Below are 22,836 nucleotides of genomic sequence, written 5' to 3' on the forward strand. Positions count from 1 at the left end.
TTACAGGGTTGGAAGATATATTTGTAGGGTTCTGAGATGAAAAACAAGGTTAAGCAGATGAAAAAAAAACTATATCTGCTACACACAATGACTTTTCTCAAATTCTTAGAACCTTTTTTATTGTAAAATATTAGAAAGTTTGACCTCTTCAGGCCTCTGAAACCTTTTTAAAAAGTAACAATTGCTGATGGGAACATAGCTTTAGTTGAACTGCTTCCAACTCATAGACAAGGAGTCAAAAAGGTATTGCAGTACTTGTAATATTTAAAAAAATATTAAATACACTTCTGTTTTCTTGCAGAGAGTTAGACGAGAGGATTACGTTCATGTCTCTGTGCTAAATATGAAGCTACTGCCAGCACCCGGTTAGCTTAGCTTAGCACAAAGAAGCACAATTTACATAAAAACACAAGACCATCAGGGAGAAGATTGACTATTTTTGTATAGTTATTCTTAATTCCTGCCACCGGGTTGGATTTGGTCATATTCCCATTAATCAGACAAAACAAGGTGGTGGAAATACTACCGCTTTTGTCCACATGGGCCCGAGAATCAATAAAAATTAAAGTTCCCTATAGGGGTGGGCTTTAATGTATTCAAAATAAAAACAGGCAATGTAACAATAATGTGGTTTTATTATTAGTTATGTGCTAGACTATTTTTTGGTGGAGTAACCTCCCGGAGTCTCGACTGGTTGCCTGGCAACCTCATGGTAAGCTCAACTCTCTGTAAAACCACATCATTATCATTTTTAAACAAATGATACAAAATGTTAATTAGTGAGCAATGCTGATTTAAGAGAAATATTGCTATTGATCTTCTCATGTATAATTCTTGTCAAGAAAGCAAATAAGCGTATTTCAGACATTTCAGAAGTTTTTTTTAGTTTATAGGACTGTGTACTGTCTTTATAGAGGCTCGTCTAACTGGGCAGTATGACAGAGAGGGTGAACTGGCAGATGCCACACAGTATTTAAAGTAAAACCCACCCCAAGATGCAAAACAGGAGACACCAATTTATTTGATAAAATCAGGAATGGCTGCTCAGCTTACATTCAGTGTTGTGAAAGTAGTGCATTGTCTGTCTAACATAATTCCTCCTTTATGTCCATATTCTCCCTGAACAGTACAGTATTTCACTTTGCTTAATAACCATATGACACTTTGGTTGCTTTTATTTAATATTTTTATTTAAACTCCTATTTTCAAAGTAATATTCGCCACAAAATGACAGCTGTTGTCATATTATACGTAATAATATAAAGCCAGTTTCCCACCTGGGAAGAAACAAAGTATAGTACCACCGTTTTTCTTTCGTTAGTAGTAGTAATTTCAGTACTACTACCCTTTACAATTTTTTCAAGGGGCTGAATATATATATAAAAAAAAAACAATATACATGAAAATAAATAATTTAATACAAAGTCTCTAGTTAAACATGCAAAATAAGTGACAAATCAAAGAGACAACTATAATTATGCACAATAGGACAGGAGGTTTAATGACTTCCTAGTCAGTGTCCTAGTTTAAGTACTTGCCTTGGGTTACCATCAGGAATAAAATGGAAATGACAAAGACAGGGTAAAGTCAAATAAATGGGCTGGAAGCAACAATGAAATCACATGAATCAGAGTGATGTGGACTGCTAATATTATCCAGGGACCAAAATTAAGCATTAATTAAACTGTAATTCATGTGGGTTATTGGAGGAGGCCACCACGCAACATTGGTCGACTCAAATCTGAAAACCTTGCACGTTAAAACAAAACAGTTCTGTTGGTGCTCTTTCTCCGACCTTTTTTTAAAGTTTATTTTACAAACACAAATCTTTTATACAAACCCATTGTATTTAGAGAACAATGTAGGTCGAAATAAAATGTATGAGATAATGATACTTAAAAACAATATCATCTAAAGTTATTGAAATGTAGGTTGTGTCTTCTAAGACATGTGGTCTGTCTTGAATAATAAGTTGGTACTCTTTCTTAGCATTCAATGAAGCCGTACGTGAACGTCATGAACGTTTACCGAAGCATGTGTAACACTTACGCGCATTTGTTTTAATTGACCTTTTCTTTATAAGCAAGAATTTAAAAAATGGATTATCCATCGCCAGTGTCCTGAGCTCTGAACAAAATGCTTTACATAAGAGATGTAACTTGGCATGTGCTATGGAACCAGGTGAAGCTGCTCAAATGTTAAATAGGTATTCCCTACACGACTGACTGTACATGAGTGGGTGCTACTGTGTGAACTGTTACAGATGCAGCTTCACAGTGTGGAAGCAGAGGAATTATTATCATATGAAGGAAAAAAGAGGCTGTGCTGCATTAAAAAAAAAAAACAAAGAAGAAAAGAAAACACCATTCTGTACAAGGTTGAGGCACTTTCAAAGCAGCGTGCACATACTATAAAGGGCACTGCGCACACACCCACCCAAACACACACACACACATGCCGTCAGTCTTTTTTTTCCCCCTATAATGAACGGGGATGAAGACACACACAGTCGGCTGCAGCAGGTGCTTCAGCCAGAGTCCATGCTGAACAGCTCGATGCCATGCGGGCTCCAGTGGAGACCGACTCCAGAGTTGAACACCAGCGACCAGACGTAGGGGATGAAGAAATCCTCCGGCTGGTCTTCCTCCACATACTTAAACTTCAGTTCTGGGAACTTCTATTCTCACAAAAAGAGAAAGAGAGATGTTGTCAGGATGCACAAGGGAAAAAAGAAAAATGTTGGCTAATTTATACTTAAAACAATATTCAACAAAACTCAAAGATGATGCTTTCTTCTTTCAAAATGTTAATCCTACATGATTAGAATGCAGAAGCCTTTTCACAGCAAACACTTTGCCTTGTCATAGTGAGGAAAGCATAGTTGTCACTAATAACATTAACAATGGCTATAGGCCATGACAGTGTGACAGGAGACAGCATGCACAATATCTGGACCCTGAAACTGAAACAAATGGCTAAATAGAATTCAGCCCTTGTTCATTTTATTATTGGTGTGAATGCTGGAATTTGAAATGGGAATATAAATCATATTTGATTGGCTACCACAGTGTGTTGCCCAATGACGCTGTATTGCATTGTGGCAAAGGTTGAACAGGGTTAAACTTCCTGCTGGATCATCCTGTGCTGTATTTTTAATGGAACCTCTGCAGTATCTCATTGAAATAAACAAGAGAGCTGCTGTTTCTCACGCAGTGCTGTTGTTGGTCTGAACAAAGCCTCAATTCGTCAATACCACTTGGCCTTTAACCACACTGGATGCTAACACCTCCAACCACATTGGATATTTATAAAGTGCTATGACCAACAGATGGACGGAGGTGCAGTTATACAGGTAGGTTAACTTGCCCAGGCCTCTCAGTAAGCACTTTTCATCAGGTACAGTAACTTCCTGGCAGATGTAATTACACCTGTTTGTGAGGTAAAATTGTTTACAGGAGCCTGCGGGACAGGTATCACTCTGTGGTCAGACCACTGAACTCTTAAAGGGTAGGCTAATGTGCTAATGTCACTTCTTAACCCCGGCTGGCGACTGGATATCGACAGGTACTTTTTGCTGAATAAAGCAGCCCAACTGTCACTCATGGCTCATTCAAAAGCACCCAGAGATAAATGAGGAAATAGCTCCATCACAGAAGGCAGTTTATTAGTGCGACTTCAATACACAACAATAAATGCACGAAGAACAAAAGGTAATGCAATAAACTGAACTCAAACTTGCAGTTAAATTTTACAGAACTGTCTGTCAGCCATCATGACCTATTGTTTAGACCCATGGAGAAATGCTGAGTAACCTGATTACTAGGGATCAGCTACTAGACCTTTCAAGCTTCAGCATGTCTTGACATGGCTTGTTAATGCACAAAACACTCACTGAGCTGGACCGGGAGAGGTTATCAAGTTATACTGTTGAGCCTCAGTGTTGATTATGTACGTGGCAACACATAAATGTGGTCGTGGACTGTACGGTCTTGTGCATTCTTATTATGTTGTATATATGAATTCTTGATCTGAAACCATCTGTCAATTAAGTAGTTAGGGAAAATTAACAAGCCACTATTTTGATATTTGATTCATTGTTCTAATTGTGTTAATCTTTTGAGCAAAAATGTGAAAAACTAAAATAAAAGTTCCAGCTCGTCAGAATAGGAAGACTTGTTTTCTATGTCTTCTGCGATATAAAATTAAATATCTGGGTTTTGGGATGCTGGTCAGACAAAACAAGTGTTTGATACTGGGGCTGCAAGTAGTGTTTATTTTAATTATCAGTTAGATTATTTTCTCCATTAATTGATTAATCATTTTGTCTAAAAAAGGCCAGAATATGGTGTTTGACAGTCCAAAACCCAAAGCTTCTCAGTTTACGATGACATAAAACAGAGAAAAACACACATTTGAGAGGCTGGTATTAGATTTAGTTGAAAAGACACTAAAACGGTTAGTCGATCATTGCAGCTCTATTTGACACAATTTTTTTAATAGAGCTCCTCTCTGAAGTCTTTTTCCAAACCTGCAAGAAGCAAAACACAAGCCCACCTAACAGCAGGTAAGTAGTAAAAGAAAAGCATCAATAATACAGGGGTACCTCATTATGTCCTCCTGTCTACACATGCAAGTATATGCACACACGCAGCCAGTAATCAGTCTGCGGTGAAAGACAGACGCTGAGGGCCTTTATGCGATGGTCCCAGTCTGGTCTATTGAGTCCTGGCTGGCTCTATTCACGCCACACTATCGGTATCATAATGACATAGACAGAGGGGCTACGGGGTCACAGGCCATATGCCAGGCTACTGAGGCTAGACCACACACACCACCGCCATTGTGATGGCTAGACACAATGCAGGAGCTGTATTATCTGCCTGGTATTTGTGTGTAGGTGACTGTCTCGTAGACAAGCCGACCAACTCATCAAATGTTCATATGACACTGATAGCGACAGCTACTCAACCCAGGCTCGTTTTCACTTGCGAGCATGGATGATGTACTATTGTTTTCATTTTGAGATGGAAATTATTTTGTTTTTATTCAGCAGCTTTATCGACTCATAAGCACCAAACAAACCGAAACAGGAGGCAGCTGATTAATATCCTGCCATAATCATCATGATAAATGAAACATACCCAGTTATGCTAATTATATCATTAAGATAATTAAAGCATTAATCAGCTAGCAAATACTGCTATGTCAACATACTTTGAAACACGTGTTGTATTATGACTAAGGAATCGAAAGTTTCCCTCATTAATTTGCAAATATATGAAACAGTGCTCCAAAAACTAATCAGATCATTTGTACGAGGAACATGTGGAGCAAGCAGTAACTGACATGTAATGTTTGTATGTTATTGTTTTCATAAGAACATGCCTCTAGACAGAATAAGCCACTGTAGCAATGTAATGTTGCACATTACAGGTTTCGTAACGGCAGGACACTAAAAGAATAATATTTCAGTTTATATGCTCTATTAAACCAAGACTGGATTGCAACTGAATGAGGAGCACTTTATCATGACCTCTGAATGCAGCATTCACAGTTCACAACAATGAGAGAAACAAATCAGACCTGAACTGCAAGCACACAAATGGTATTTTTCAGCCACTGCTGCGTAAACGCTTTGTGCCTTTGTAAATACAGGTATGAGTGGCTTACCGCCAACAATAAAGGCAGAGAATTCCTTTCAACTCCTGCATTATCCAACATTTTCTTTTAAAATCAAGTATGTTCTTCTCTTAGACCTCCCTGGTGTATTGTGTCATGGAAAGGTTCATGTTGGAAATAATGTGTTTCTTTGATGTTTTTTTCATCTCCCAATATCTAAAAAACACCCAAACTATGATGATACTGACACAATGAAACACCAATGTTATACACAACTATGTTCTGAAAATATGTGCACTTCATTTGCAGCTCAATATTATTTTTCAACGCTTAAGAAAACTGCCAGCAAAAGAATAAAATCCTGCAAAGCAAATCCTACATAATTAAAAGGAAAAGTTCAGCATTTTGGGAAATGCATTAATTTGCTTTCTTGGCAAGAGTTAGATGAATATGAACTATTGTTTGCAACCGGTTAGCTTAGCTTAGCATAAAGACCAGAGACAGCTAGTCTGCTTTGTCCAAATGTAACAAAATGTTCCTACCAGCACCTCTTAAGCTTACTAATTAACACATTATATGTCCTGCACACAAACCCCTCATTAAAACCCACACATGTTGTACAGTTTTTGTATGAACAGAACCATGCTAACTGTTTCTCTTTGTTTCCAGTCTGTATGCTAAGCTAAGCTAACTGGCCTGTCCCATCTTCACATTTAGAATTTGAGAGTAGCTCTGATCTTCTCACCTAACTCTAAGCAAGAAAGTAAATGAAAAAATGTCCATCCCTGCCTATCCCTGAAATGCTACAAGAGTTGCCACATTCGTAAAACAGGCAGTACATGATCTCACAAGCTGACAAAAGAAAGTGAAAATGATGCACCTAGTGCCACTAAACAAACATCTTCTATCAAAATGAGAGTGTCAATGAGACAAGTGCCTACTGGAGTAGGAATTATGAACCTAAATGACAAGAATACACAGTCACCTGTGCACATGCAACCATTTTCACTAGATACTGATCACAAAATGAGAAAAAAAGAGAAATGATCCTCGTATCACAATGGCCAACATTTTTCCTCCTACTTCTATATTAAAACAGAACCACCAAGGGATTTGGTGCTGCGGGAAGTCTTCGATATCACTACATGCCTCATAGCAAAAATGTCCCTTCCATGCTCCAGTGCTTTCTGGGAAAAATCAGAGCATCTCCAGACTGCCACATCCCTAATATTATCTCCGTCTCTTATTCTGTCTATACTATTCCTCTGGCTCTCTGTTGCTTTCTCCCCCTCCTCCTCCTCCTCTGTTTTGTTCTCAGTCTGGCAGCTGTCTGGGTCCACTTGGCCCAGGCTCATATCAGTTAGTTATGGGTCCTGGCGGGTCAGGCCCTCGCCCCTGAACACAGACTGACTGGCTGGCCTCATATCTTCACTCAGGACTCTGTGTTCCCTTCCCTCCTCTGCACGCTGCTGTGCTGTCAGAGTTGGGCCAGACAGGAAAGAATGCGGCTAGGGAGCAAATATTAACAAGAAAATTTCTCATAGAAATGATGGAGTGTGCCGCCGGTGTGCACCAACGCAGATTCTGGATTTTGCATTTGATATATTTTCTTTATTTGGTTAATTTGTGAAATGTTGATACAACAATTTTTATTTCTGAAATCACGTTCAAGTATCGAAGATTGATAGCAATAGCCTAGATTGAAGCAAAGTTTATGGTTAAGAAAGCTAAAAGGTGCCAGTATCTTCTACAACATGGTTACAATAGTCTCAACATAATTTTACAGTAATTTCATAGTGTCAGATGCCGAGGACTAGTTGTGAAGACAATTTGTATGATACACCCAGCACCATTACTCCATTGGGCTAAAAGAGGTTTTAGAGTAAGAAATTGCATATGCCCTTTGTTATCAATGTGTGGGAAAGTAGTGTTGACCAGCCATCAGACCTACAAAGGCCCAGGTACTAGTAACAGCTGGTAAGTCCCCCCTACCTCCTCCGCCCCGTCCTGAGGAGCCAGAGAGTCTGTAGGCTATCGCTGCTCAATAAGGCAGATTTCAGCTGGTCGGGCTAAACAACACATTCCACAGGCACTGCCCATGAGAGCCACTCAGCCTCACACACCCTGAAACAACACACACACACACACAGCCACAAAGAATGAGAGAGACGGTTGAGTGACGAGGCACTGATGGTCATCCCTGGGGTATTTACCGGCTTCTTTTAACCCTTTATTTCAGTTGGGACCTAATTTGCATATCCAAGTCTTTGTGTAAATGCTTTTAAGTCCTTTAAGTAAACAGGCTTTTTGTAGTCCTGTGTCTACAATGCCCCCCTCTCACCTAAAACAACATGGTTCTGTTTTGTCAGTAAAATCTAAACTAAATAATTTACTTCACAACTGTCAGCTCCACCCAACAAACGGATTTTAACAGATTTCAACTGAAATCCACATTAAGGTGGATAAATGTGAAAATGCTGTTTTTTTTTCTTTAGTAAACTTCTTTGTCCACACTGAAATGCAAAAATATTAGGAAAACCGTGAAATCTCTTCCTTATTTTTACATTGGCACATAACAAAACTTACGGCCTTCATCTGGTGAGGAGACAAAGGCTACTAGTACGTCCACACTGAGCAGGTTAAATCTGTAAACACATCTTTTTCTCTCCATTTCAGCCCTCAGTCCAGAATATAATAGTGTTTTTCTCACCCAAAACTTTCTCCACAGTGAATACATCTTAAAATGTCACCTTGGTGATTCACTGTGTACAGGGGAAACAGAACTTTTGCATAACGATAACGTAAGCTGCCCAGTGAGACCCTGGAGCTGTGTGGCAGTAAAGTTTAGAAGGACTTTCTGTCATCTCTAACTTTCTTTGTGATTGATCATTTTAAATGTCAATATAGCTGAACACACAGCGCAGCTGTTGTCATTAACCTGTGTGATCTTATCATGGCAGCGCAGCAGCTTAGGATTGATTGCAACAGGTAGTATTTATGAACAGTGGGTATATCAGTATTTCATACTTATTCCACTGTCCACTTCTGACAACAGAAAAATATGTAAATGAGAACACCTATGATGTAAATTACCAGAGAGAGCAGGGGGAGACTGAACAGAGGTGTAACAGGCTGGCACATTCTGTAACTTTCTCTGTGATTACTCATTTTAAATACCGATTTAGCCTATTATACAAAACAGCTGCTGTCATTAACCTGCATTCAAGTGATGTTATCAGACAATGTCACAACCATAAAATAGTGATTTGGTCAGCCGAGCTGTCTGTCCCTCTCAAAAACTTTTTTTGTTTTCTCAACTGAAAGAGAATTTTCACTGTGGACAGAGGTCTCTTCTAAAATGACCTGGGAACGCTAATGTGGCTGTAACCTTTAGACGGTTTATTCATGTTGCATACTTGCCTGAAAATGCTGGAATTTCAATTTCAAGAACAATCTGCTGACATAATTATATGTATATTGTATATGAACTATTGTTAGGACCTAATGTTTTTTTATTTGATTATGTTAAAAGAACAGTGTGTACAATTAAGTGGCATCTAGCGGTGAAGTTGCAGATTCTTCCAAGCATGTAGGAGAAACTACGGTGGCTATGTATCACAAGATAGGTCCTGTCTAGAGCCAATGTTTGGTTTGTCTATTCTGTACTACTGTAGAAACATGGTGGTTCAACATGATGGCCCGATATCTCATGATATCTGTGTAGATATAAAGGGCTCATGCTAAGGTAACAGAAAAACAGAAAAACAACGATTCTTACTTTCAGTTGATTATACACTAATGAAAACAACTATGACTATATTATATATATATATAATATTTCATTTCTGCCAGTAGATCCCCATAACTTACACACTGGACCTTTATTTTATATATTTATTTTTAATTCATTTTAAGTGTCTACACACCTGCAACATTGTTTTTTCCAGACTTCTCTAAACTGGAGAGTGTCTTCGAAAATTTCTGGTTTCGGTTGTGAAGGTTAAAACGGCTTTGGATTAAACTTCAACACGCCACTAACTGTTTGTTAGCTTATACAGCACTCATGCACCGTACTACTATTAAATGTGAAATTACCCCAGGATAGAATAACCTCACTTATGAATGAAAAACCCAACTGAACATGCTCAGATTCTTGTGTTGGTTATTTAAGAGAGGACCAGCTCCTCTTTCACGTCAGCCCTTTCCATGCACCCACTACTGATTGAGACACCAATATCCCTTTAAGAGCTTTCACTGAGTAATTACCAACTTATCGATGATTCCACACAGCATTAATCCAGCCTATGGATTTTTCGCGTTGGGACCTGAATAGCAGAATGATCTCATAAGATGAAGGGAAGTGAGAGGTAGAGAGACAGCTGTTTGTTTGAGCGATGGTACCATGAGGCGGCGGGGATTTCTCCCCGAGGAGACATTGTCCAGATATTCTCTTCGCTTCATGTCACCCTGTAGAGCTGGAAAGCACTCAGATGGTGGAGAGTCAATTTGAGACTCAACAACACTTCTGCACAGAAACAAAGACCGGCATGCATGGCCGCACACTAATCGACACACCAATGGTCATCTGCAAACACCCACAGACACACTCATACACACATATTCCAACTCTGAACGAACGAGTGTGTGCTACAGGTACGCCACCCTTGCTGAAGGACACGGCGGGGTTATGCACGTGTCTACATGTGTAATTGTACGGCTCTTTGGTCGATGGCTACATTAACGCTCCAAGGTGCCGAGACAGGGAGAGCACACGGACCCGTGGCCACGCACCATCCCTCTTCTGCATCGGCTAGCGAGACAAATGCCTCGCAGCCAGACGCCAAGTATAGAACATGAAACACATGATGAAACATGCAATTAAGAGCTTCTGCGCTGGTGAGGAGCGGAGCGGGGAGACTGCTGGTTACATATTTCCTCACTGATTAATGGAGGAGTGCTGGGAAGGGTGGGGGTTAGCGAACCCGCCAGGAGTGTTGGGAGTGTTGGGTAACGAGGCGCGGTGGCAGATTTATGTCTCCCCCCCCCCCCCAATCTTATGTGCCCATGACAAAGTGCCCCCTAGTCCCCCATCCCATCTCCTTGAAATGTCATTACATGTTCGCATGTAGGAGCCCAGCAGAGATGGAATGAAGATGGGCATTAATGCTAATGAGAACTGGGCTTTAGCCTTTTGTCTCATGTCCCAATGGCTCCTTCAATCTTCCCCTCGCCCCAGTCCATGTCCCTAGCCCTCACCTCTCCTTCTTTTACCTGTCCAGACAAACTAATTCTCTTTTCTTCACCTCCCAAGCACCACTCTACCATACCTCACAGCCTTTGAAAATATGTTGGAACCGCTAAACGAGCACCTTGATGTCCAATATGTACCACTTCCCTTTTTTTCTTCAGTCAGTCTCATATTTCATTATTCCTCGTCTCCGTGCTCTCCGTCTGTCCCCCTACTGTGTGTGTGTGTGTGTGTGTGTGTATGAGAGAGAGAGAGATTTACCTTCAGTCTGTCTGTGGGCAGGGCCTGGGCTCCTTTCATGATGACCTCCTGAACCCGCTCGACTGACAGGTCACTTCCAGCCTGCTCCAGACGCTGACTGAAAAAGCCGATCACCTAAAAGGTCACACAAAAGGAAACAGCCAATCACAAACCTAAATGTACATGTAGTCTAAGAGTGATGATTATAAAGTTGGTTTGTGGTGTTATTTTGAGTTCACCATTTATATAACTATGCTTACTCACTTTCTTGCCAAACATTAGATGAAATACCACTCTTCTTTCTGTCTGTTAAATATCAAACGACAGCCAGGAGCTAGCTAAGCATAAAGACTAAGGAAAACAGTCTTCTAGGCTCTTATATTTTTACCGTTCTAATATCAATATCAGAATTGGCCTCAAATATTCAGTATTGATCAGGCTCTAGTCTACATCTTACACCAATAAATCCTGTTCCTATTTCAAATTCAAAGGTTCTCGTGTTATCTTGGTCTCATTGAGGTTTGACATCAACTCCCACTTTCAGTCAAGAAGTCTTTGACTCTTCTAATCCTGCTATTCGGAGCTGTCACACATATTGCAGCAGCCACACCCTATATGACGACACTGCGTGCAATATGGAGATCTAAGTTAGAACAATGTGGCATCATGCTACATATATAGAGGGCTTAATTCTGTAAACAGAAACACGTGAATGTTGCAGCCCGTTGACAACGGTATGTGTTGTCAACATATATTGTCAACAGAAAAACAAGCTAGCTTGTTTTGATCTGTTTAATTGGAGACTACATTTGCTACACTGGATCAACAGCCAACAAGAACTGTCCATGGGTCATCATGTTTCCTAGCAACAGCAAGTTGCTCCAAAATACATCTATACTACGCAGAGATACATATAGTATAATTTATAAGCCAATTATATAGCAATACTGATTGAGAATATTTGCAAATGAGTGGATAAAAGTTGATGAGGTGGCTATAGAACTGCATCAGTTCTGCTTTTAGAGAGGGGAAACTTGCACATTTCCAAATGCTACGAACAATGACTTGGCTCATACAGTGTACCAGAAGGTTACAGACTCACAAAATACATAGAGTATTTCAGATTAGAAATCCACCATAGGGTTTGAGCGCGTTTTGTCCCACTAAAAATAAGGACTTTACTGGAGCTCAAATTATCTGATGCCTTCTGGGTTTAAGGCAAGGAAACTGTGTTTCCACTGCTGTGCTACATTTTTCCCAGAGAAATGTTTGATATTTGGTAATTAAAAAACTCTAGGTATTACTGATTCTTTTTAAAGCTCTTTTTTGTCAAACCAACAGTGAAAAATGCCTCTACAGGCAATGTTTTCTCTGCTCACATTCTAGGGTTGCTTTAGAGAATTCAAACATACCGGAGCCGACATGAGCACTGCGTGTGTGTGTGTGTGTGTGCGTCTACATCTATCTAATACTAATCTCTTCATTAACTGTGAAGGCCTCCCATATGGGGTTAATTTAGAGGAGCAAAGCAGCCCCTCATGCTGAATCTCATGCTCACACACACGGATTTGCAAGCACAGGGAAGGCTTCGGAGAATAGCCTCAGGGAGACTGACTTAACAGGGATTCTAGATAGCATGCTTCCCTCATACTTATGGATAACATGGCAATATATGCAGCAACCCCCATCCCTCACACACACCCATGCACACCAAAGCTTCCTTTCCTCCTCTATATGACACAGCTATGAATGACAGCTTTCTCTCACTCTTCCTCACACAAACACTCTCAATGAATATTTGACACAGGGCCTCTTGACACAAGGGGACTGATTAATTCATCAATACTACTTGAGCTCACTGTACGCTCAGCATGCTATACCATCACACTGCGCACTACGTTAACGATGCAGTCCGCATATGTTCCAGCGCTGCATGGCCTTTCGAAACTTTCCCTGCAGACGGGGAGGACATTCAAGGAAAATCTGTATAACCTTGATGTATGGAATAATTACCACAACTCAGCCAACGTCATGAGGCAAAGAGCCCCCAAGGTTTTAGCTTCTCTCAATTCATTCGCTTCTGATATGTGGGTGACTATTCGGAAAAAAAATTCCAACTGACCGTGTCCAGGTTCTGCATGATGTCCTGGAAGGATGGGTGTGTCCGGAACTGCTCAAAGAGCTCCCTCTTGTAGAGCAGTGCGTACACCAGGTTGGGGTTGTGGTGTAGAGAGTTGGACAAGCAAGAGTTGATAATTTCCAGCATCATGCGGATCACCTCCTCAATCACATTCAGGTCCTGGGCCTGGGGGAAAGGGAGGATGTAAAGGTTAATTGGTTTCCCACTACACTGGTTTCACTTATAATGGTGTATTTAAATGATTGCTTCCTGATAGATTGATCAGCAGGGGGGAACAGAGAGGTGGAAGAATTGGCATGAGGAGGGAGAAGAGGATGAAACGAAGGAAAGAAGGAGGAATGAAAAATGTTACTAAATTGTCAGGCAACGTCTTAGTGAGGGACAGAGATAGGTGACCTTGTAAGCCACAGATCAGGTCATGTCAAAGTATGTTTCCTCTTGGGGTAAACACAACTGTCACTAGTGACAGGTGACGGTATGGGAAGAGAAGGGTGTGGGAACAGTGGAGAGAAAGACGATGGGGGTTGAGTGGCTGCCATGATGAGTTGTAGTTCTACTCTACAAAGTAGGCAAATCACAATACAAAAGCAGTTCATTCCAGAAATACAAATATGAATAAGACAAAACAATACATCGAAAAAGGTGTAAAAAACAGGAACTTTTATGTATGATTGTGTTGTAGTTATGAGAGAGTAAGTTAAAATCTAAAAAAGGTACGTTAATGTAACAGAAATACACATTATTTTTCTGGCAGAGTGAAATGAGATTGATACTACTCTCACGTCAGTATGGTTAATATGAAGCTCCCACCAGCAGCCGTAGCCATTTAGTTTAACAGTCAAAACACTTTTGCTATACTGTTAATTATGGAAATAGGTGTAAAGTTATTGAGATCAAGAGGATCACCATCTTTGTGCAAAGGGGTTACTCTGGCACATTTCCAAATTAATGGAATTTCACAAGTGTATAAAGATAAGTCAAACAAATGAGACAAAGGATATAAGAGAACATGAGGGGCACGTTTGATGAACTTCACCTCCAAACCATTCGGGCCAGCACCACTACCTGAGCTTAAATCACAAATAACCAGCTGAACATAAGTTGGAAGAATTCTTCTAAAGGAGAATGAGCTGTCTGTTACTGAAATATCAGAATTGGGAAAATTGGAAAAATGTGAGCTATAGACAGAGGAGAAATGCTGGTTGTAGGCGTTAGCAATTAAAGAGGGATCATTAACAACTTCATTATTAACTCTAATATGAGTTGTAGAGCTTTTGGTGGATTTATTAGTTATACTGTTGGTTCTATGCCAAGACTGTTCAGGGTTATTAAAATCATTAACTAAACAATCTTTATAATAATTGACATCAGCATTTCTTTTTTTAGTAGTACATATTCTTTAAGTGTTTATACGCATTCCAATCAGTAGAATCCTTTGTCAATTTGTCAATGACCTTAGGTAACTCAGTGTAAAAAAAGTTTGATTTAAGTAAAATCAGTAAACACACAAAGCTACCTCTTATTATGGCAGAGTCTGTAAGCACTTAACAGTGTAACAATCTAAGTTGATTAAATCAAGATGATATAGGCTTGAAGGCCAGCAAAATTCATTCATAATGCGGACTGAGACCTAAGCAGATGCTCACACCAACGCCATCGCAGCCATTGAGGTTGTGAGGGAATCCATGTTGCAAAAATAAATCCTTCTATTCAACAACACTTACTGTTATTCATCCTTTCAGAAATGATCTAAGCACTCATAGAGAACCAACTCTAAACATTCCAACAGTGAGAAAGGTTTTCTGTGCAATGTTGTAGTAGGAACCCTGCCAGGACCTTAACATAAAAAGGTATTCTTCATAAGAGAGACCTGAAGTTTTTATTTTCAATACTTTCAGCTTGTTGGTGCTATGGAATCTTTAACCTTTGTACCACCAATTGTAGCTCTTAAAATCGTTAACTTACTGGCTTTTATTACACCTTTAAAGGAGTTTTAGTAGTTCCAAGAAGACCATTCTTGTCATTAATATGGAAATCTAAACAGCAAGGTATTCTAAAATGTAATCAGACTATCTACTCTAGTTTGGGAAGTTGCAGTTTAAAAAGAGATTCTACCATGCATTGTTCTTTATTTACTGTGCTCACAACAATGTGTCTGCACAGACAGAGACAGACAGACGCCACTGTGACAAGATAACATCCCACATGGCATGTTCCATGGTGGCACAGAAAGGAAACGAGATTGTGGGAAAATGAATAATCTTTAAAGAGATAAAAACCAGGCAGCTATGAATCGGCGAACACAGTTCAAGAGATGATTTATGATTTCCCATGGAGTGACAACTGTGGGCCGAGCTCTGCAAAATCTATCATGCACTGATGGTATTATAGATAAGATCCCTAGATGATGAAGTCAGTTTCCAAAGCAATCTAAAAATACAAAACAATGAATAGTACCATGCTTCATCTCAATGAATACAAACACTGCTAGCAGGAACTTCAGGCACCATGGCATGTTTTTCATATACTAAAAAGTAAATAACAAATATTATGACTGAATTTTGTTCATTTTGTTGGGTATCTCAAAATGTGTACAATTAACTGCGTAGAAACAAATTTTCCCTGAGATGTATCTACTCTATAAACTGTATACCTACGCTGGGCAGAACAGAGCGAAAAGACCGACATCAGGTAAGAGGAAGCTGAGACAAAAATGCAGATTAAGAGAATGCAGGAGTCAAGAACATTCAAAGCAGCTTAGCTTAATGCGATGGTGTACTAATGAAATAAGTCAGATGGTAGAATGACCCCTACCGTAACACACAGCAATGATTCTCTTACCAGTTTCAGTGTTGATCCTGGGCCTGTATGATTAGCAGGAACAACTGTATGGCTCACTAAGTCTGATACCTATATACCACACAAACTTTCCTTTTTTTTTCTTTTTTACATACACACGACAAAAATGTTTTTTTGTAAGAATCATTGTAATGTCTGTACACAAACCCTAATATGTGTATTACATTATGTGTAATAAGCTATATACTGAACAAAATAAACTTAATTCAAGGCAAGTTAGTGAACCAATCAATTTGTCAGAACGAATGGACTGCCGTGTTTATATTGTATCATCAGCGGCTTTTTTCACAGCAGACATTTTGTCAATGTCGGAAAGCACAGGTGTTACTAATAACACTAATGATCCTACTGACATGTCAAAATGTCTTACATGGAAAGGGGCCTATTGTTTAGAATATTCATTTGGAGACCCAAAATGTTAAACATGTTAAAAATGTTACAGCTAATGCTAGAACTTGCTAGTTATTGTTACTTGAGAGTAAGAAAACCAATCAGTGGCTCCCTGACTGGCTGAAAATTCTTTTAGGCTTTTTAGCGGTCTCCATTTTTGAATACATAGCACTTGAGATCCGTTTTATCGTGTTTTCTTTTCCCTTCCTGCTGACGTGTTGCCTTTGTCCCCAGCTGTGAATTACAAGTCCACTCACAAGTGGACATGATGTTTTCTACATAACTATGTAACATAAATGAATTTAAAGATTTAGTGTACATGACTGCCTGGCTACTTTGTTATTACATTCCCCTACAGTGAGAGTTCAATGCAGATGAATAGCTTTCCTGTAGTGCATGCTACTTGAAGAATTGCAGACTGAATTATTGATCCTGATGTGACAGTAGCTCAGAAAGGGACTGAATACCAACCAAGGACTGGGGCATTTAAAAGATAACACTGGGACACTTTCCTACACAAAAGATCATGCATATCTGCACGACTCCATCATTGGAACAATTGGAGGATTGTTCAAGAGATAAATAACTTCTTAAAGAGCTTAATTGACCAGTTCAGCCAGTTAGTCCAAAACCTTTAATCTCCCTCTTTGCTTTACAGGAAGCCTCGCCTTAGACAGTACTCATCAGCAACTTCCTCTGGAGTTATATCCTGTCTTTTTCAGGCTTGGAATGAGAAAAGTGTATTTCCCTGAAGGTATTGTAATTCCTGTAAAATAAATTAGAATAAGGTGCTGAGCAAGCTATTTTAATCTTCAATGTATAGATGTATGAATCAGTACATTTCTGATAAAAAAGCTTGTTTCCTATGCACTATGAGACATTTAATACCTTACAAAGTGTAATAAAAAACATTCAGAAAATCTGTTTAGCCACGTTACTATAGACAAACAAACAAGAACCCCTAAAGAAAAGAATATGGGTCTTGATGTTCTCCATAGCATGACTTATCTTGAAGGATTCATTTTCATGACGAACATCATTGTTCTGATGATGACCTGTTTTGACCAAGAATTTGCTAATACCAGCTAAGGCCAGATTCAAAACAGCAGCTCAGCGAGACTGCAACAGCAAGCTGATTGGAAGCTGAGATTCCACCTCCAATCTGGGCTAACCATCTGTAACAGAACTGCATGTGGTAGCATTTTATATTCCATCTTCGGTGGCCTGCTTCGGAAACAAGTCCTTATCTTATAAATAACTTTTCTTGCTGTGTGGCCTTTCCCCCCCCCCCCGTAGCCCCACATAGGCATACGCACAATCTCATGCACATGAACACACAAAATCAGCCAAGAAGTAGGCAGAGAGATTTGCAGGATTGTAAATAACTGTATTATTTTGTGCGTTGACCATGAAGCCAGCTTGCCACACAGATGCAATAATGCACTGCATTGATTTACACAGGGTGGCGGACGGAGGTGTGCAGCGTGGATCTTCAACAGGCAGACCTGAAGAGGCAAGTGGAAGGCAGGACAGCCGGTTATAATGAGGATTGATTGTGTGTCTGGAAGCAGAGGTGGCTTTCGGGGCTCGACTACACTGCCTGACTAGACCTGTTCTACTCTGTTCTACTGTGGCAGGCCATAATTAGACAGAAAGCAGGGACAGATATGGGAGACAACTGAGTGGGAGTAAGAGGAGGCAGAGGAAGGAAGACGGCAACAAAAATGGAAGCATAGAAGAAGAGAGTAGGAGGGAGAGTTGATGGAGAAAGTGAACGCGATGAAGAAGAGACAAAAGGAGGAGAGGAAGGCAGAGAAGGAGTGAGGGAAGCCTAGTGTGTTTGTTCTCCAGCTCTGCACCCAGCTTAATGAGATTAGCCTAGCAGGGAAAAAAATGCCACACTAGGGAATTCAGGTCACATGAAAATAGGCTAGCTAGACGTCTGCCTGGCCCTGTGTGTATGTTTGTCAAGTGGATGAGATTACGAAGTCCATGCTCTACTTGAAACCCAGACAGGATTTAAATATATTGGCTCCTCCTCTTTCACTTCCCTGCACTTGTTTTCCCCCAAAACGTATTCGCTAGACAGCTAGAAAACACTTGACATGTGTTTGTACGACAGCATTAAACCATTATAGCCTTTCCTTTCTTTCTCTCGCTCCCCTTTCCTCATTTTTTCTTCCCTCCCCACTCTTTTGTGCTCCCTTCTCCTTCAGTCATGTGCTATTTCCCAGCCTCCTGCATTGTCATTTAGTCACAACCACTCATGCTGCTATTTAATGTCTTCTCTCCACCCAGGAAAACACAGGCCTCAGACATGAGCTATATCATTAGTCTCAATGATCCTGCCCCATTTTACTTGTTTCACCATTTACACAAACCTTACAGAAAGCCTGTGTGTGTGTGTGTGTGTGTGCGCGCGTGTTTTTGTGAGTTTTTCTGTCTAACTGATTCTACTGCTAATACTTCAACATGCAGGGTAAAAATGTGTTATGTCTGCAGGTATGTTTAACCTTTGCTATCTGTCTGAAAAGGAAAATTATAGTTTACAGATGCAATCAGTGCCTGGGAAGGACAGTGCCGGCACTACACAATCTGTGTGTGTATGTCTAGCCATCCTATCATATCCATGCATGTTTTTATGCAAGTGTTTGTGTGTGTGGACAGGGTGTTTAGAGACACAGACATGCAAATCCCCGTAAAGTAGGAGCTGGCATCATTAAACCAATAGCTTAGTGATTCCCTGGCTGGCCCCGCTGCTCACTGCAGGCTGTTGCAGGGCAGACAAACCAGACATATTAAGAAAGAGTACTGACAGACTAGGACATGGAGATAAACACAGACAGATACACAGAGAGGCATACAGAAAGAGTAAAAATCCATAATTAAAAAGACAGCTTGAAATCTGTTTTTACAATGTCAGAATACAAAAGATTCAGCAGAAATAGAAAGAATATTTGCATGTTTATCTACTTTTAAAATTTTTATAAAGGCAAAAAGAAAGAAGGCAAGTTTCAAAGAAGACAGATAGATGAAGGAAAGCATGAAGAGAAGAAAAAAACAACACGAGGACAGACAGAGAAGGTCAGACTGGCTGAGCAGCAGCAGCCTGCCATGTCTTTTGGGAGTTTTTTTAAATAGGTCATTGTCTGACCTGCATTATGGTACCACGGCCATGTCATAATCACACCATTTTGTAGAGCATTGTGCCCAGGTCACCCTCCTATTACCCCATAGCCTCACAAAACATCCTTTGTTGCACACACACACACACACACAACACACGCCCTCCTATTACCCCATAGCCTCACAAAACATCCTTTGTTGCACACACACACACACACACACACACACACACACAGAATGAGGCAAAAGACAGTGTTTGCCCACAGAACTACCAACAATGTAGTCTGCCAGTCTGGATCTGTTTGGGAAAGAGTGTGTTGGACAATCGCTGCATCACTGTCTGTGTGGAGGTGAAGTCCAGCATATTTGCAGACAGACACCTTATTATCAGTTTAAATAAGCGCACTACCTCTTGCTAGCACTAACAGCAGGGCGGATGGGGGGCAAAACTGCAGTGATGTCTGTGATGACGTGTGCGATAATGATAAAAAAGATGACGGCAACAGCTGCAACAGCACTCTGGCAGATAGGTGGGCGGTGCTAATTGATCTGCAGCTAGCTGTGCTCTGTTGTGCTCTGCCTCAATCAGGAAAAGACCAGGGCGCAGCGGGGCAGCCCTAATTACCATTTGGAAGCAGACAATCATTAGGACCCTAGAGCACCTGCTACCTGCAGGGGTGGCACTCCTACTGCCCGAGAATAAACACAGACAGAGTCAGGGAGACAGAGGACAAGAGGCTGACAGATATACAGAGAGACAGGCTAACAAGTAAACTAACAAGTAGGCCTAGCATCGTCTTCACTAGGCAGGTGAGGACAGAGGAGACAGAAGAAACTAAAAAGGGGGGTCAGTGAGTCAGCTCCCAGCAGGATACTGACTTAATGAGTCGAACAGAAGCAGACAGACTTGACATAATGAACTACGTAAAGAGTTGCATCAGTCTAAGAGGTTGCTTTGTAGAGCTCTACCTCATTATAGATTATTTTATTCAGTGTTCAACGTTTTATAAAAGACCACCAAAAGACTATTTAAACCTTCAGTTCAGTTCATGTAGTGCAAGTGAAAATCACGAGTTTGCTACTGACAACACCTTAGCAGGCATTCAGACCAAAAAAAAAATGGTCGACTGATGGGGGTATGTTGCTTCAGGTACCTGTGAAACAATGAAATACAATTCGGGAAGTATGGCTTAATCCCTGTGTTGGAAAGCCTACACAGCAGTTTGTACGATAAAGTATTTTGCTACTCTAGAAACTTATCAGAAGAGCAATCATTCTATCTTTCATTGCAGCAATTGCAAGATAGAAAGACAGTAAACAGTAGTTCACATTACAAAAAACAGTAATGTAAGCTTGCATGTATCTAACTGGCCAACATAGGCAAACAGAGAGTAGAATACGCATCATGTGTACACAAATGTTTAGGTGCTGGGTCAAAAAACAACACGACTGTGCCTGATGAAGATCTCAGAAACATTGTTTTATGGGAAGTTAGTAAAAAGCTAGTTTAGCGAGCTGTTTCTCACGACATCACCAAACAAAATCAATCAAGTGCCTGAAATAACCTGGTTAATGATCCTCATGTCATATTGCTAGAATCCAAACCATGAGCCAAAATTTTCAACTGTAGGCAAATAAATTAAAGGTCTGATATGGTATGAAACTGAGAAAAGTAGAGTGTATAGGTGTCCTTTACCTTCCCCGTTTCTCTCCCCATCTTTACCCTCTGGGTATTTCCACATGAAATGACAAGAAGCTTTGTAAGTGTGTTCTCTGTAACCTCTGATTTCAGGGAAAGCGGTGTGATAATGTACATCAGTCTTGTGGGGGGATTGGCTCTACATCAAAAGACTATAAGAAATGTGATAATGTAACATTCACACTTCAATCAATCACTTCCTACTTTCAGGTAAACTATGTATGAAGGGAGACACTGACTCTCCATCAGCACCGTAAAATTAGATGAAATGGACAAGGAAAAAAGTCAGCATAAGGCAAGGCAATGAAACTGCCATATTAGCAATCTCAGAGAAGTATGAGTTGAAAATACATGAGATTCCCATTTGTGATTGATACATGTGGAGCCTACACTGAACATAGAGATTTCATATAAAATATGCAGAGGGGAGGAAGATCAGGAGAGGACAGAAAAGTATGGAAAAGGAGACTTGAAATGAGGCACACTATCTGAAATACATTAATATATTTCCAAAAGTAATTTTACAGCAACTTTTACTTCTTCTACTTTTACTGAGTCCCCCTATTTAGCATTAGCTTTAGCAGATACAGTGCGAGTTTTCACTAATGTATGTGTCAATGACTATAACTCCTCCTGTGGGCAGACAACTGTGCCTAGAAGTTGAGGCTGTATAAACAGATAATTAATGACAACATAATGAAACACACTTGTAATATAATTGATTCATTGTTGATATGTAGGATATGTATAACCTTTGAAATAAATAATTACCAAGATACTATACATCCTGATCGGGACATTTTACAGATGAAAAGTTGAAAAGTCAAACTATGTAACGGTGACATTGTCTCTAAATGACCTCAACAAAATTTCTTGTAATGAAAAATACACCAATGTATCTGCAGTAACTTAATGTTTGCCAGTACACTGGCCCAGACGATTTATTGGTCTAGCTCTACATGGGGCCTTGAAGACTACATGAATTTATCAGTAGAGAATGTTTGAGTCATCAACTCACAATGCAATGAAAAATGACAAAGTAAAGACAAAAATAACCTGATGCGGGCCACTTCAAATGAGTTAAACAATCATTTTCAGCACAAACATCAATGCCCCTTTATGCCACTTTTGATTCAAAAACTCAAAAACTGGTTGAAAATGATCTGTTTTTACTACAAATACTTTGTGCACTAATCGACTTTAAAAAGAAAATCTAGTCATGTATAAGCCACTGTAGCATTAATGGAAAACTGTGTATTTTCTAAAACAATTTTGTAGTAAAAAAGTGGCAAATTCCTGGAAGGCCTGATAATAAACAGAAGGCATAATGTTTATTATCTGTTGATATATCCTCAGGCTCAGCCTTTTCCCTAAACAAGAGGAATGGTGCTACAAAGCTAATGCATGTGTCTACTCTGGCTATTAAAAAGAGATCACAGATTGTGACTCAACCAGCACACATAAACACATAGACAGGGTGGTCCAACATGCTTCTGGCTGTGTGTGTGTGTGTGT

At 40.0% G+C, this 22,836-nt stretch overlaps 1 protein-coding gene across 1 annotated transcript in view; it reads right to left on the minus strand.

Annotated features, from left to right (window-relative positions):
- Positions 1-1,172: 1,172 nt before the first annotated feature.
- The window catches only part of dym (dymeclin), a 49,499-nt gene continuing 27,835 nt past the window's right edge, over positions 1,173-22,836 (minus strand). Inside the window, exons 15-17 of the mRNA XM_035667753.1 lie at positions 13,230-13,412; positions 11,129-11,242; positions 1,173-2,677 (exon numbers count right to left, since the gene is read on the minus strand). Coding sequence (XP_035523646.1) covers positions 2,528-2,677; positions 11,129-11,242; positions 13,230-13,412 — 447 coding nt within the window. The 3' untranslated portion in view covers positions 1,173-2,527. The remainder of the gene's footprint in view (positions 2,678-11,128; positions 11,243-13,229; positions 13,413-22,836) is intronic.

The sequence above is a fragment of the Morone saxatilis genome, unplaced genomic scaffold, assembly GCF_004916995.1.
Source record: "Morone saxatilis isolate NCDOM2014 unplaced genomic scaffold, NCSU_SB_2.0 Contig21, whole genome shotgun sequence".
NCBI lineage: Eukaryota > Metazoa > Chordata > Actinopteri > Moronidae > Morone > Morone saxatilis.